Source organism: Hetaerina americana, unplaced genomic scaffold (genome assembly GCF_022747635.1).
Source record: "Hetaerina americana unplaced genomic scaffold, ioHetAmer1.1.p SCAF_18, whole genome shotgun sequence".
Lineage (NCBI taxonomy): Eukaryota > Metazoa > Arthropoda > Insecta > Odonata > Calopterygidae > Hetaerina > Hetaerina americana.
Window position 1 is genome coordinate 3,593,555 of NW_027286741.1, and position 15,175 is coordinate 3,608,729.

The window sequence follows — 15,175 nt, forward strand, 5'->3', positions numbered from 1 at the left end:
TAATCTTAGGATTAACAACCACCGCGCCTCGTGCAATCCCTCCTCCCCGTCCGCGGGGCTCCACATCCCTAAACATGCTTCCCATCATAATGCCCCTTTCAACCAGTGTTACAATGTTTCCGTCCTAGCGTCCCTTCCATCATCCGATAACCCTATAGAATTAAAAACTTGAAATGGCATTCATTTGGCTCTGTATGGCCTATCAGCATCCGGACCTCAATGTCGTTCACTGATGGAAATGGCCTGAATTGTCACTTTGTGGAAGCGATGCATATCGGAGAGTTGAATACTTCGTTTTTCTGCATAGGTTTTGGTGTGCGTGGCCTTTGTTTCGACTTGTAGGGTCTTGATCACGACTTTGTAAGTTGAAACATGGGTCTCGGATGTTGCAATAGTTGCAGCGAGCAGATTGCTTTCTTTTCCGATTTTGTGTCAATTCCACCTCCTCCCTCTCCCTCTTTCCCTATCTCGGCTCCCCTCTAGCCTCTCCTCTCCCTTTCCTCTCCCCAACCATTCCTCTCACCCCTCCTCCACCTCCCGTTTTCCCCTTCCCCTGGCCCCCTTCCCTTTCTCTCGCACCCCTCACCTCTACTATTCCAGCAGTCATTACTTACTTATATATATATATATATATATATATATATATATATGTATATATATAAACATTTTTTAAGGGACCCAAATAGTTTATTAATCAAACGAGTCAAGGACTCTGACCAAAATTTAGTTGTTATGAAATGTAGCGTCCTTTTCAAAATGATAAGGCAGGGGCGTCGGGTTAGAAAATTGAATGTAGAGGAATTAAATGGTTTGAAAAGGAAGGAATACAAACAGGCGGTAAAGGAAATCATGAAGGATGGTAAAGAGCTAAGTAATATCGAAGAAAAATGGGAAAGTATCAAGAAAGGGTTGACTAAAGCCCCCAAAGACACTATTGGAACCGTTAACGCTAAAAGGACTAGGAAACCATGGATCACGGATGAAATGATTACAGAGATGGATGAGCGGAGAAAATGGAGGAATGTAAATACAGAATTAGGCAAAATGAAGTACAAAGAATAAAACAATAAATTGAGGCGGGCAACAAATAAAGCAAAAGAAGCATGGTGGAAGACGCAGTGCGAGGATATGGCAAGTCTGCAGAGGAAGGGTGAAATCGGTGCGCTGTACAGCAAAGTTAAATCTTTATCGGAAAGTAAGAAAGGAATATCTATGCTAACAGTTAGAGATAAGGCGGGTAATAGTTGACGCAGGAAAGATCCAAGAGAGATGGAAGGAATATATAGAAGAACTCTATAGTAAAAAGCTTAGACCAACAAAGTTAGACATAGAAAAGGAACATGACGTAGAGGAAGATAGCTTAGGTCCAGGCATACTAGACAATGAGATAGAAAGGGCATTAAGGGAGATGAAACTAAATAAGGCCGTGGGGGTGGATGACATTCCCGCGGAACTTTTAAAAGGCTTAGGAAAATGTGGGAGGAAGAGGCTATATGGGCTCATCCGTAGTATTTATGAGGAAGGGATCTGGCCGGAAGACTTTGGGAGATCAGTTCCTATTCCGGAAAAGGTAAAGGCTACATCATGTGAGGACTACAGGACGATAAGTTTGATATCCCACGCAGCTAAAGTTGTTCTCAGGATCATAAACAAAAGGATAGGGAGTAGGGCAAATGATTACTTGGGGATGATCAGTTTGGGTTTAGGAAGGGGAGAGGTACGCGTGATGCCATTGCAGTAATGAATTTATTAATCGAGAGGAATATAGAACACAACCAGGAGGTCTTTGCCTGTTTCGTAGATTTCGAAAAAGCGTTAGATAGAGTGAATTGGGAAAAACTAATGAGTATATTGCAGAAAAAAGGAATAGATTGGAGGGAAAGAAGGCTTATCCGCAACCTGTACATGTCTCAGACTGCTCAGGTGCGGGTGGGAAACGGGTAGTCCGGTTGGGCAGTGTTAGGAAGAGGTGTAAGGCAGGGTTGCCCATTATCACCTTTGCTGTTCAACGTATATGCGGAGGAAATGATTAAAGAGGCGTGGGAAGAAATGGAGGTATGAATGAAAGTGGGCGGGGAATTCGTAAAATCAATTAGGTTCGCTGATGACCAAGCTTTAGTTTGTCAGTCAGCCAAGGGGTTGCAAGCATTGCTTAGTGAATTGGAAATTCAGTGCGACCCTTATGGGATGAGAATCAATATTAATAAAACAAAGGTTATGCGATTTTCTAGAAAGAAAAAGGCTAAGCTAAACATTAAAATAGGAGGGAAAAAACTAGAGCAGGTAGAGCAGTTTACGTATCTCGGAAGTGTTTTGGACCAACACGGTCAAAGTAGTAGGGACGTAAGGAGAAGAATTGCGCTAGGCAAAGAGGTTTTCTCAAGGAGGGAGTTGATGAGAGGGACGTTGAGTATGGATACTAAGAAAAGACTCGTCAAAACTCGGGATGGTGAGGTGGCTAACGTAGAGGCTTCCAAGAGGACCCGGGTTCAAATCCTTTGCCAAAACTTTGATATGGTTCCAAAAACTTTGATATGGAGCCCCACTATGTACTGTGCGGAAACGTGGTCATTGAAGCAGGAGGATAGACGTAGACTGGAGGCTTTGGAAATGTGGGTGTGGAGAAGAATGGAGAAGGTGAAATGAACAGAGAAGGCAAGAGATGAGGAAGTACTTGGTATGGTGGGCGAAGAGAGGGGTTTTTGGGAGAAATCCTATGGAGGCAGGAAAAGTGGATAAAGGGTGTATTGACCGATAGTGGGATGTTGAAGACAGTGATAGAGAGGAGAATGTTAGGTAAACGAGGAAAGGGAAGGAACAGGATAGGGATGTTGGACGGGATGAAGGGAGTAAGAAAGTACTCAGAGCTGAAGAGGGACCTGATGTGGAGTAGGATGTTGTGTTTTGCTAGGGGTCACAAATTATTTAATTAGTAATTATGACCATCCAAAAACCTACCTTAACCGGTAGATGACCTAATAATAATAATATATACATATTTTATTATATATATATATAATTGAGGTCCCTTAATATGTATATATGTATATATATATATATATATAATATATATATATATATATATATATATATATATATATATATATATATATATATATAAAGGGACCTCAATGGTGCGTTATATATATATATATATATATATATATATATATATATATATATATATATAGTATATATAGTTCAATGGATCCATGTGTGCCTTTTTGATGACATTTCCAATAGCCATAAACCATAAACACAGTAATCAACCCGAAGGTATGTTTGGTAGGTGATAGTAGAGTTCACCCACTACTAAGCCCGACGGCGTGTGAAATGCACACATAAACAGGGTATTAATGGGGGGCTAGTTCCTTTCCCTGAGCCGGTTATGGTTTCCCAGGAAAATCTGGTACCCGAAAAATCACATAGCTTGGGTGGAGTTGAGGGTGCCCAGAAATGCTTCCCTGGTAATCGAACCCGGGCCCTCTGGTTTGTAATCTAACGCTCTACCCCCTGGGCTACCGCGACCCACGAAATTCAATACTTTAAGGGAAATTCTGTCGTTTCCGAGATGGGTTTTCGGTTCCTAGGGGTCGATAATTTCCACAGATGGTACAATGGCTATGCTGTCGGTACCTAAAGATCGATGCGGGGATAGGATCCAGCCAGCAATAAAGACACGCTTCACGCTGCCTTGAGTTCTGCACCGCGAGTTCTGTACTGCACTGCAGCAAAGTCCCCCGATGACTCCGTCGAGGCCACTGTAAATCTCTAGCGCGATGCCCTTTTTGGCTGGGGACCCCCGCGTGAAGGATGTCATCCTTATATTCCCGGTAAGCTCTTGTCTGAGCGCTTCACCCACCAGCCAACTGAGGGTGCCGCCGTCCTTTCTCTTGCCTCCTGCGCTCGTCATGTACGAGGTCTCTAAATTAAGTAAAGAGACTGTTTTTTTTAAATTTTTTTTAAATTTTTTTTCATTCAAATATAATTTCAATTGTATATTGTCACCCTCAAAATGACTTCCTTTTGAAGCCACACAGTGCTGGAGACGGTTCTTCCACTCCTCATAGCAGTGCTGGAACTCCGATACTGGAATAGCCTTCAGCTTGAATACTGGAGTAACCTTAAACTCTGGTCCCTATGGGACGGCTGTTTTACTGAAGGTTTCTCGTTTAAAAAATCATTGAGGATGGCAACATTAAAAAATCGATTCATTCCCATGATAAATGTGGATGAAAACAACGAGACAACGTATTTTAGCAACTACAGGACTCGCCCTACTGAGCTGGATGTCGTGGCTGGCAACCGGGAAGGCCAGCCATCCGCGACGTCATAAAATGTAATCCTTGTTCAACCAAACAAACTGGTGAAAAAGGTTATGGAGTAGGTTATGAAAATATTGATGCAAGACGAAAATGGAAGACAATAAACACGGGAATTATGTAGAAGAGAACACGGAGAACTAAATAAAATTTAACGATCAATTAATTATGTCAGTGATCAGTACGGGGTTATGGGGAAATTGTAGACACAAGGAAAAGTAGAAGCAATGTGTAAGAGGGTAAGTGAATTGTCAGGATTTAGCTATTTGAAAAGCTACGAGGTGTGTAAATTAAATAATGAGCTCCTCATAGCAGTGCTGGAACTCCGACCCTGCTGGAATAGCCTTCAGCTGGTCGGTTACAGCCGTTTGAATGTTTTCTTCGACTACCCCAAAATGAAGTTTCCTTGAGATGATTTTTCAACTTCGGGAAGAGGAGACTAAAGTCACGAAGGACTCAAGTCAGGCAAATAAGGAGGCTGAGGAGCCACAAGAATGTTCTTACTGGCCGAAAACAACTATTGGTCTTGCGAAAGGTTTTTTGGGACCATTTTTGTGCAGATTTTTCTCATCCCCAATTCATTGGTCAAAATTTGATGTACGGTGGTGTGAGTCAAATTCAACTCTTCCCCGATCATTCTGAGTGTCAACCGACGATCTGGACGCACAAGATCCCGGATTCTGTCGATATTTGTATCGGTTCTTGAAGATGAAGGCCTTCCGCTTCGTGGTTCATTTTCAGTCGTCTCTCTTCCCTCTGAAGATGCCTCAAACCACCGAAAAACCTGGGCTCTCGACAAAACAACGCTGTGTAGCTTCAGAAGGAAGTTATTTTGAGGGTGACAATATAAAATTGTAATTCTATTCGAATGAAAAAATAAAAAGAAATCAGTCTCATTACTTAATTTACTCACTTCGTACTGTTCAAATCATTGCAGTTTTTAAAATGAGAGACCATATCCTTAGGCTGTGGGTCTTGTCGTGGAGTTAATATCATTTTTATAAATTATGGAATCAGGAAAGGGACTAATTTGCAAACTGTGTACAGTTGTACTCGAGGGCATTCATTGGCTTCCGTTCACGACATCTGCGGAGGGCATTGGCAGCAAGAAGGAAGGGAGAGAGGGACAGTGAGGTAATGGGGTGGCATGCGTTTAGTTCTCGAGAACGCGTAGTGAGGGCATAATGAAATTCACTCAACAGTAGGCATTATCTGCGTTGTGAAATTAAAGAGATCTTATGGAGATGCCGATAATTTCGGAAGCACCTGGTTTCCTTCCTTCCAATTATTCCCCCCTATCGCCCCTACGATCGAACATTGATGCTCCCCTTCCCTCATCCTTGCAGCAAGCGCCGGCGCCTCGGCGGCTTCCGGTTCAGCAAGGCCCCCGGGGTCGCCCGTCGGTCACGCGAGAGGAGTTGGCGGATGAGCTGCCCTTGGAGGAGGAAGAGGAGGAGAAGCCGGATCGCCTCACCGAACTGCTGCCGCTCTCCAAGTTCAACTGCGGAGGCCTCGGCACTGGCTACTACGCCGACGAGGGACTCCAGTGTGAGGTGTTCCACTACTGCCAGGGAGGCTCCAGGCACTCGTGGATCTGCCCCGAGGGGTTCACCTTCCACCAGGTGCACCTGATCTGCATGCCCCCTGGTGGCGACAACATCTGCCAGAAGTCATCACAGTTCCACTTTGTCAACGATTACCTGTACCGACCCATCAATGCCGAGGAGGTCCAGGCCAAGCCTAACGTCACCCTCAGGTACCAACTGATGCCATTATGTTCATGTGTCATCTCAGTGCTCGCTCGCTCACGCGTGTCTCACCAAGTGGCACTCCACCGAGTTCAGGGATATTCGGGTACTCGCTTCCAAGTGGCTCCTCCACTGAAACGGCCCCTGGTTAAATCTTGTTACTTTCAAAATACTATAGCCTCTCTTGAGAAAGTAATCCGTTCACAATCGAATAGGTTCTTGCTTTTAGGGTGGAGGTGAACGACTCGAGATATAATCTGCCCAAAGCCGGCCTCACTGGGCAGGGAGGCTGATATTTTTTTTGTCAATGGGTTTTTTTGGGAGGATTGACCACCACTGGATGAGTGATGTACTGCTTATACTTCAGAGACCTATTTCCATGAATTTGGAAGAAAAGCTGAATGGAGATACTATTTCGTAGAGTTAGAATTGAGACCTTGGATCAGCCTTTTCAGTACTTAACACTATTCCTACTACTGAATAGTGCTCCATCACATATCCACTGCCAAAATATTCTAGGTTGATTGGCTTCATCGCAAAGCTTTAGGCAGGGAGTTTAAGGAATAGAGGGTCTCACTCCTTGACATGATTCTTGCAGAACTGTTGAAAAATTCATGATGAAAATTTCATGAATGAAAAATTCATGATGAAAATTCTTGCAGAACTGTTACCTGAGGGGATGTCGTTCAGCACAGAACTATACATGGGGAACAAAAAAAGAGGAAGAACTTGAAAGTAGGCATTGCCTCCTCCTTCCTAACCTTCCTTGTTGATTTCTTGTAAATATGTACATGTTATAAGCAAACTACATGTTATAAGAGGATTCCTGCTTCCGCTTTAGTTCCCCTGCAATACTTAAAATGCATAAAAATTTAATACAAATAAAACAGTAATTTAATACAATTATTTGCTGAATTTTCCAACTTTTGAGATTTACAGAGTTATTAATGCACCTTAACTTAAAATAACAATTATAAACACTTTTATTTATACCATAAACAAGCTCTACATTGAATTTAACAATTCATGTATACTGTATAGAAATGCAATAAGCTCACCGGTAATCCATGTAACTTAATGAATGTCATTTATTAGAAAGCGGTCTGTGTATTTTTACTACAATTATCAACATTCCTAGTACCATTTTATGTAATTAGTTGCAGTTATGCTTAAGGCAAAATGGCACAATCTCACGCATCACAGTTTTCTTATAAGTCATACTGTGCCAAATTTCATGTCTGGGTGTTTCATAATGTAGGTACTCCTCTATTCAAAATTTCCGTGGTCTGATAGGAGTTGTGTCGCTTTATTAGTTAGCATAAATTTTATCTTTAGCTTTTCAATGATGTCTGGGAATAATTCTTTAGTGTGAATACCTTTGTCGAAATTCTCCAACTTTTTATTCCACTGATGAATTGTTTGTTCCCTGAGTATTTCTTTTAATTATTTTTTGTCAAGGGCATGATAGTGTCTGATCTCGGAGTAGAAGTATTTTGTGCCTTGGCCCAATTTGACTTTGATTATGCCAATTCTCTCCCCCTTGACCATGTATTTTAGTGGTGGTTGTCCAGTAATTAAACATAGTGCATCCGTGTTGATTGTTGAGTGACATTTGTTAATTGCTAAGAGGCAGGGTCTTTGTGCTTCTCTTAGTTTTCTTTTGATTCTACTGTAGTTAACCTTATGACCCCAAATGGAGCAGCCATAGGTAACAATGGGTATTGCTTCAGCTTTGTGTATCGATTGAAGGGAGTGCATTCCAAAATTAGTTTTGCAATATCTGTGGGCAGCTTGAAAAAAATTTTTGGTTTTACTGATTATGAAACTAGGGTGGGCCTAATAAGTTAATTTTTCATTTAATATGATTCCCAAATACTTAAGAGTTGATGTGCATTGGATATTGCTATTGTAGATTTTAACAGTGGAGTTCCTAGACATTTTACTTCCAAAGACCATGTATTTTGTCTTGGTTGTTGACATTACTAATTTATTAACTATTGCCCATTGTTCTATTTACCCGATACAATTTTTTGTCAGCTGCTCCATTTTAGCTCTTGACTTAGCTTCAATAGGCAAATCATATCATGGGCAAAAGCTATTAAGCTGCATCCCGAGGAGAATTCTTTCCTTAAGACTTGATTAGTAATAAGGTTCCATATTAATGGGTCAAAAACAGAATCTTGTGGGAAGCCCCAGGTGAGCATTTTCTTTGTTGAAATGGTTTTCATTTTGTGTACAACCTGTCTATTTGTGAAATAATTTGAAAAGAGTCTAATTTGGTTCGACAGAGTTTTTATTGTTTTAAGTTCCATGAGGACAGAAGGCCACCAAGCGGAGTCAAATGCACCTTTTATGTCAATGGAAACCACTAATGTATATTTACTTTGATTATTTAAGTTATTAAAGAGGGCTTTGATTGCATCTGATGTACTTCGGCTTTTCCTGAAGCCATATTGATTAGGATGATATAGCATGTCCTTGCGAATTATTTGTATTCTCTCTTTAATTAATCTTTCAAATATTTTCCATTGGCTAAGGAGGAGTGTGATGGGATGAAAAGAGCTGGGATGGTCTTTTTATTGATTTTAAAATTGCATGTGGAGTTCCAGATTTCCAAGTGTCGGGGAAGTATGATAGCAGCAGACATTCATTATAAATATTTGCTAGAAATTATTGAAATAGAAAGAAAGACTCGTACTTTTCCACAGATTTTATTATACGGCACGATGCGTTTCACCGACTTGCGGCATCATCAGGTACAAATTTGCAAAACAGACAGAGCAAGCATATATACCCTCAAATCCTTCCAACCCTCCCCGCCCCCACTCTGTCCTGAGGGTATATATGCTTGCTCTGTCTGTTTTGCAAATTTGTACCTGATGATGCCGCAAGTCGGTGAAACGCGTCTTGCCGTATAATAAAATCTGTGGAAAAGTACGAGTCTTTCTTTCTATTTCAATAATGGATATCAATTACTTCCACGAAGTGAAGCCTGAAACAATAGAATATATTTGCTAGAAAATTTGTTATGGTTGTTACAAGTTTTTTGATAACAAGGCCATGGATTTGGTCATGTCCAGGTGTTTTTTTTGGTTTAATCTGGCCAATTGCATGGAGAACTTCTTCTTCTGTGAAAGGATCAAAATTTTCAGACCTAGGGATTATTTTAGATTCCTTCCTGATTTGTTCATGTTCCTTGTTGTCAAATGTGTTGTCTGGAAGCAATGGGTCAAGGGAGAGCCTGATTTTTTCCTCCAATAAAGGGATGCTTCCATCGTGTCTGAGAGCAGTCCCAAGGATGGTTGGTAGCTTTATTTTTTCCGAGAACAATTTATAAATGAATCCCCAGGCATTTGCTTTGAGGTTTCAGGAGCTGAACTTCTCCCATGATTTGTTTTTAGACTCTTTCACTTTAAGTTTATATTACTTTAGTTTGACCCTGTATCTGCTTCTTAGAATATTTTTGTCTTCGGTTATACCTTTCTGGTATGCGGAGCAAAGTTTACTGACCTTTGCTTTTAAGTGCTCCAGCTTCACGGTCGACCAGAGGTGTTGGTTTTCTGTTTTTTCCTATTTTGATATGTTTTCATTCATGGTTTCTTTTATTGCTGTAGTTAACCTGTCTATGCAGAGGTCAATATCCTTATTGTTGGGGTCCAGAATAAATCTCTATCGATGACGGCTAATTTATTTGGGAATTTTCCATTGAATTTTTCCCAATTTGTGCTTCGAAAGTTGAATCTAATCTGTGCAAGTGTTGTGTTTTTATTGTTTCTAATATTAAAGGTGATTAGTCTGTGGTCACTAGTGATCTGGTCTTCTATGACCTTCCATGTTCTGACTTTTCCGAGTAATGATGCGCTGGTCAGAGTAAGTCATTGTTAGAGAATCCATTTTAGCTATGAAATGTCTGCGTTTTGCCGGGTTCATTTAATATTAAAAAGATGGGTAATGAAATGAGATCTTCAAGTTGGTTTCCTCTGAAGTCAGTTGTTGGGTCAAACCAGGTTTTGCTCTTCACATTTGAGTCCATGGATACAATAATTTGTTTGCGTTTAAATTTTTCAACTATAGCTTGGAGATGGGTTAGGAATGGTAGGTTATCTTGGCTTGCTGGGAAGTAGGCACTTACTAGGATAAAGGATTCAGAGGTTATTCTTAATTCTGCTATCACTATGTACTCATCAGTGAAGCTACTTATTTCTCAAAGATCCAGGTCTTCATTGTACACAATTATTGTGGCATATGGGTCTTGTAGGGATGATCCTCGTCTCAAGTCCTTGTCCCAGAAGGATCCAGTGGTTCTTGATTGGTTTGCATATGTATGGTTCTTGGACAAGGAATATGTCAATGGCTAGTTACTCCATCAGCATTCTGATGTCATCATTTGATGTTTTAGCACATTGAAGATTTATTCGAGCTATATTCAAGCAGTTTTTCGTCGGTTCCATAGTCAATGGTCTCAATTAGTTTCCGCAGTCATCTCTGGTAGGCACTGCACACATGGTCGTTTGCTTTGTGATATATATCTTCACTTTTTGCTAGCTGGTAATTGGCACAACTGGGTGTGTTAAAATGAACTCCTTCACAATGGTTACAGAGGGGTTGTTGCTGTGAAGAACTCTCCAAATTTCTGCAATGTTGACCCTTTTATTGGGATTTGGGAACCAGAATATTGTTGGTGAAACTAGAGTTGTGTTAGGATTCATTGATAGGATGTTTTGTGGAGAAGGATCTTCATGGGTGATAGTATGTTGGTCCTCTTTAAATCTGATTAGGAATTCGCACCTGTTGTTGCTGTGCTGATTTAAGGCTATTTGTAAGATATGTAAGCTAAATACATTTTTTTCAATTCCATATTGACATTTATTTTGATTCAGGATGGTTGGAATTGAAAAATGTAAGAAAAGTATAATACATTTTTGTTGTACCCCATATTAAGAATACATCTTCCAAATAATGGTAACAAGAAATAATATTCTGAAGGTTATTAGTTAGTTTGACTGAACAATCCTGAAACAGACAACTCCTTGAAGATTTTTGATAGAAGCCCATAGCAAGTTCATTAGACTGTTCAAATTATTTTGGGGACATACGACATTATGTCAAGTCAATAAACATTCTTGAATTCATCTATTAACAACCAACCATGGTTTCCACTTTTTTTGTCTTGGTATTCCTGCCACCATTGTAGATGTACTGAGTTCTCATCCTTCCATGCTATCATCTGACTTATGCATTCATGTCCCTCTCCAATTCAAACTAGAAGTAGTAGTTGAAAAAAAGGGAGGCAACTGAAAACTAAGGTGATTTATGCCATTGGGGATAGATGGGTTATTAGGTGAAGGTAGGGTATCCAGGGAATGGAAGAGCATTTATATAAAGACCAATGTACATGAGTAACTGTTTTAGAAATATTAAATATTTTTTAACCCACCAATTAGTAATGCAAATAGCAGGAAAACTAAAAGTGAAATCTTGTAAATATGGAATCCTATGTACATTGGAAAATTAGGAAATTGTATGGGATGTGATTAAAATGTTGAAAATTGTGGTAAAACATGAATTCCAATAGCTCAAATATGGGCTTCACTGTATTATGAATAATATTAAAGAGTCTCAGAAATAATTTTTAAGAGCTAATGTAATAAATTGTAATTCTGGCCTAAGAGGCACTTCAAAAAACTTGCTTTCTTCCAATACTATGAAACAGAACCTCTCAATTAAATTTCATGCGTGTGTGATCCTCCTCCTCTGTATTCATATATGTTAAACTGTATATTTTGATTTTGGGATTTTGCCCATTCCGAGAGACTGGCAGTATATTTAGACAAAAATATGCAAAAATACTGTATTATCCACTAAACCTTGGAAATGAAAAACCAAATCAATTCCTTAGTCAGACGAGACTTCAGAGCCTCTCCATAATTTCTACTCAGTCATCAAAGTAATTTTACTCATAATAGTATGTATGTTCATATGTATGACTCAGTAGCATTGTTTTAGTTGAAAAAGGTGATTCAATTGATAAATCAAATCATGACACCGGTAGTATTCAATATGTAACATGAAAACCTTTAAAATATTGCATTGTCATGTCCAATGAGGTGTCCCGAGATGCAGCGGGCAATTGCTGATGTCTTGTCTCTTCAAAATGCCAACTGCCCCCTCTCCTTTCTCCTCCTTCCTCTTACTATAACAATGTGTAATGGGGAGCATGGTCACTCACTGGGTAGAGCAGTTGTCCACTGACCTGAAGACCAAATCCAGGTGTTGCTGTTCCTGCTGGCTATCAGCAAGTGCTTCTTTGGAGCAACAATTTCAGAGTGTAAAATTCACCCCCCTTGACCAGGACCCTGGTCAAGGCGAATGATTTTTACACTCTGAAATTGTTTCCTTGAAAAGCCTATTAGTGGATGACTCCATTAAAAGTGACTGTTGCGGCATCTCCTGCAGTTCTTTGGAATTCGCTTTTTTGGTGTCAGATAATTCTAGGTAACTACAGGTGGCTGAGGGAAATTTAACAGCCACCACCTCCTTAGTTACTCATCAATCTGGGGACAGTTAATGCACTGGTTGTTGTCCATTAGGACTGACTGTAAATGACAGGACTTCTGCCATGCCGTGTCAATCCTATCCCTGCAGCAGTGCCTCATGTGCCATGCTTTCCCCACCATGATTCCCACTTTTTGCAGGTATGCGGATCGCTACTACCCAGAGAACTATGAACGGGATGAGGAGGATGGCCAGCAGCCCCTAGTGTTTGCCTCCCCTCAGAGGCTGCCCGCACCGCAGCAAAAGAGGCCACATCAGGCCCTCCGCTCCCAGCAGCCACTAGTTCAGTTGGTGAGACCCCAGCAGCAACAGTATCAATCCCGCAACAACAACCAAGTGTTCCACTCCCCTGAGGAGGTCAACATTCCCCTGCAGCACAGGAGGCCAGTGGTCCAGCAGAGGGCGCGGGACAGTTATGGCGATGATGATGACTATGAAGGGCAGCGGCCAACATATGGCTAAGGGCTCCAACACCCTGCAGCAAACCCTCCCGCTTGGTGGCGCCTCCTCCCCCAACACCAATGCTCAACTGCTGGAAGTGGTGAACATTAAGTGGATCCATTTATCAGAACATTTTGTTCTCTTTACCCTTTATTTAGTTGAATCATATACCCCTAACCATTTGAAACAGGCTGTATGCTCTCAGAGTTCCCTGTTCAAAATGTCCGTTTGCCATTTGACTGCTGTTGTACATACAGTGTAATTATAGAAGATCAGGATCACTGATTTCACAGTGTGAACGTTTGCTCAGCCAGTGCCACTTACAGGAGGCAAGGATCAACGGAGCACTGCAGCCAGGGTTACAGATTTTGGTAATGGTTTGGGGTGGATGGTACGTACATGGGGTTTTCAGCACCCCTCCATAAATGTCTCATGACACATTTTTAATTTAAGCAATCTTTGCCAATCTTCAATCCTACTCCACTAGAAAAATTTTAGTCTCTAATGCCTTAGGTGCATTTTGATGAGATTAGGAGTATGAAATTTCCAATTTGCAGTGTGCTTTAAAGTCACATGCTAACCAAGTAACTATTGAAAAGAAATGAAATTATTGACTTTGTAATTCCACACAGTTTATTTAAAAAAATATGACCCAGCTTTCGATGTTGAGCGTCATCATCAGGTGGTCCTCATAGAAGCAAATTTGGTGTGTATACATTCTGATCGGACGAGGGGGGGGTTGGAAAGAAAGGGAGGTCAAGAGAGGGTGGAGGGGTAAAAAGGTTAATAAGAACACAACATCTCTCTTTACAAGGCACCTCATCGAGAGTGACCACAAGAGTGACTTTGCGACTAAAATTCTTCATTTTGAAAATGAAGGTCAAAGGTTTGATGCTTTGGAACAGTTGGAGATTTTGAAATGAGTCCGTTGCAAGGATGAACTTGACAACGAAATTTTGTATCCCTCCCACTCCCTACTCCCCTTTCCTAGACATACCACTCTTCCAAGTCAACGATTGACACCGAAAGATGTAATTCTCTTTTCCTCCCCCACATTTTAACCTTTTTACCCCTCCACCCTTCCTCCCTCTCTGGCCAACCCCTCCTCTCTTGATCAGAAGGTATATATACCAAGTTTGCTTTTTTTAACAAGTAACTATTTGGGTAAAAGTCATTTCACTGCCTGCTTAGCAAATGTCTTAACTGCTTTAAAGGAGGTAATGATGTTTTTCAACCTAGCAGCCCTCTTTTAGGGCATACATATGTAACTAAATTAACACCTATCAGATGTAATTGAATAAATTGATATCACTGTTTGTACCACCACATGTAAGATATGGAATCTGGCAGCTAAAGGAAACAAATGGTTGTTGAAAGTGTGGGCCATGTAAGATTCACTCGTTTAGTTCCACAAACATCTCAGGTAATTCAATGGGAAGAGATGGGTTGGGAGAGTGTCGCCACTGGGCCACAGAGCAGGGAGGAAGAAAAATCAGCTGCTGATGGGGAGAAGAGGATGCTCACAGGCCCACTCTCCCAATGATCCCCCACCTTTCATTCCACTTCCAACCAGGCCATCACTCATGGGAATGACAAATCAATGCAGCAGCAAAGTGACACACTGGGGCAAAATGTGAAAGTGATCAAGCATCGGTGAAGGGGATTAGCAGAAAGGTGTGCTGTGTGAGGTGCATTTGTTTGTGGCAATCTGGGCACTGCCTCTGATGGACCTGCTTCAAAATACTGAGTGTTTTCATCAACTGCATGCATACCAACTCACTAGCACACACAAAAGTCATTCAAGCCAGTGCCTTATTTGAGTAGTAGATAACCTGCATCCCTTGCTGAATTTGTACCATTCTATTCTTGCCAGAATGCCACCAAAGCCAGAGAAGCTGCATTTCTTTCTATTGCCAAGGAGTTTAAACAAAATGTTTTGATGCTAAAGGGAATCAATTTTGATTTATTTATAATCAACAAATCTCTGGCATTTGCTTACTTTTAGGATGTTCCGCCCGGTGTTTCCAAATTATTCATATTTTTGCATTGCTTGTGAGTTATCAATGTCAATGTATATTGTTGATTTTTTGAATAAAACAATAAAATCAG

At 40.8% G+C, this 15,175-nt stretch overlaps 1 protein-coding gene across 1 annotated transcript in view; it reads left to right on the top strand.

Annotated features, from left to right (window-relative positions):
- The window catches only part of LOC139687242 (uncharacterized), a 29,160-nt gene extending 13,985 nt beyond the window's left edge, over positions 1–15,175 (top strand). The window contains exons 3-4 of the mRNA XM_071584374.1: positions 5,669–6,078; positions 12,766–15,175. Coding sequence (XP_071440475.1) covers positions 5,669–6,078; positions 12,766–13,087 — 732 coding nt within the window. The 3' untranslated portion in view covers positions 13,088–15,175. The remainder of the gene's footprint in view (positions 1–5,668; positions 6,079–12,765) is intronic.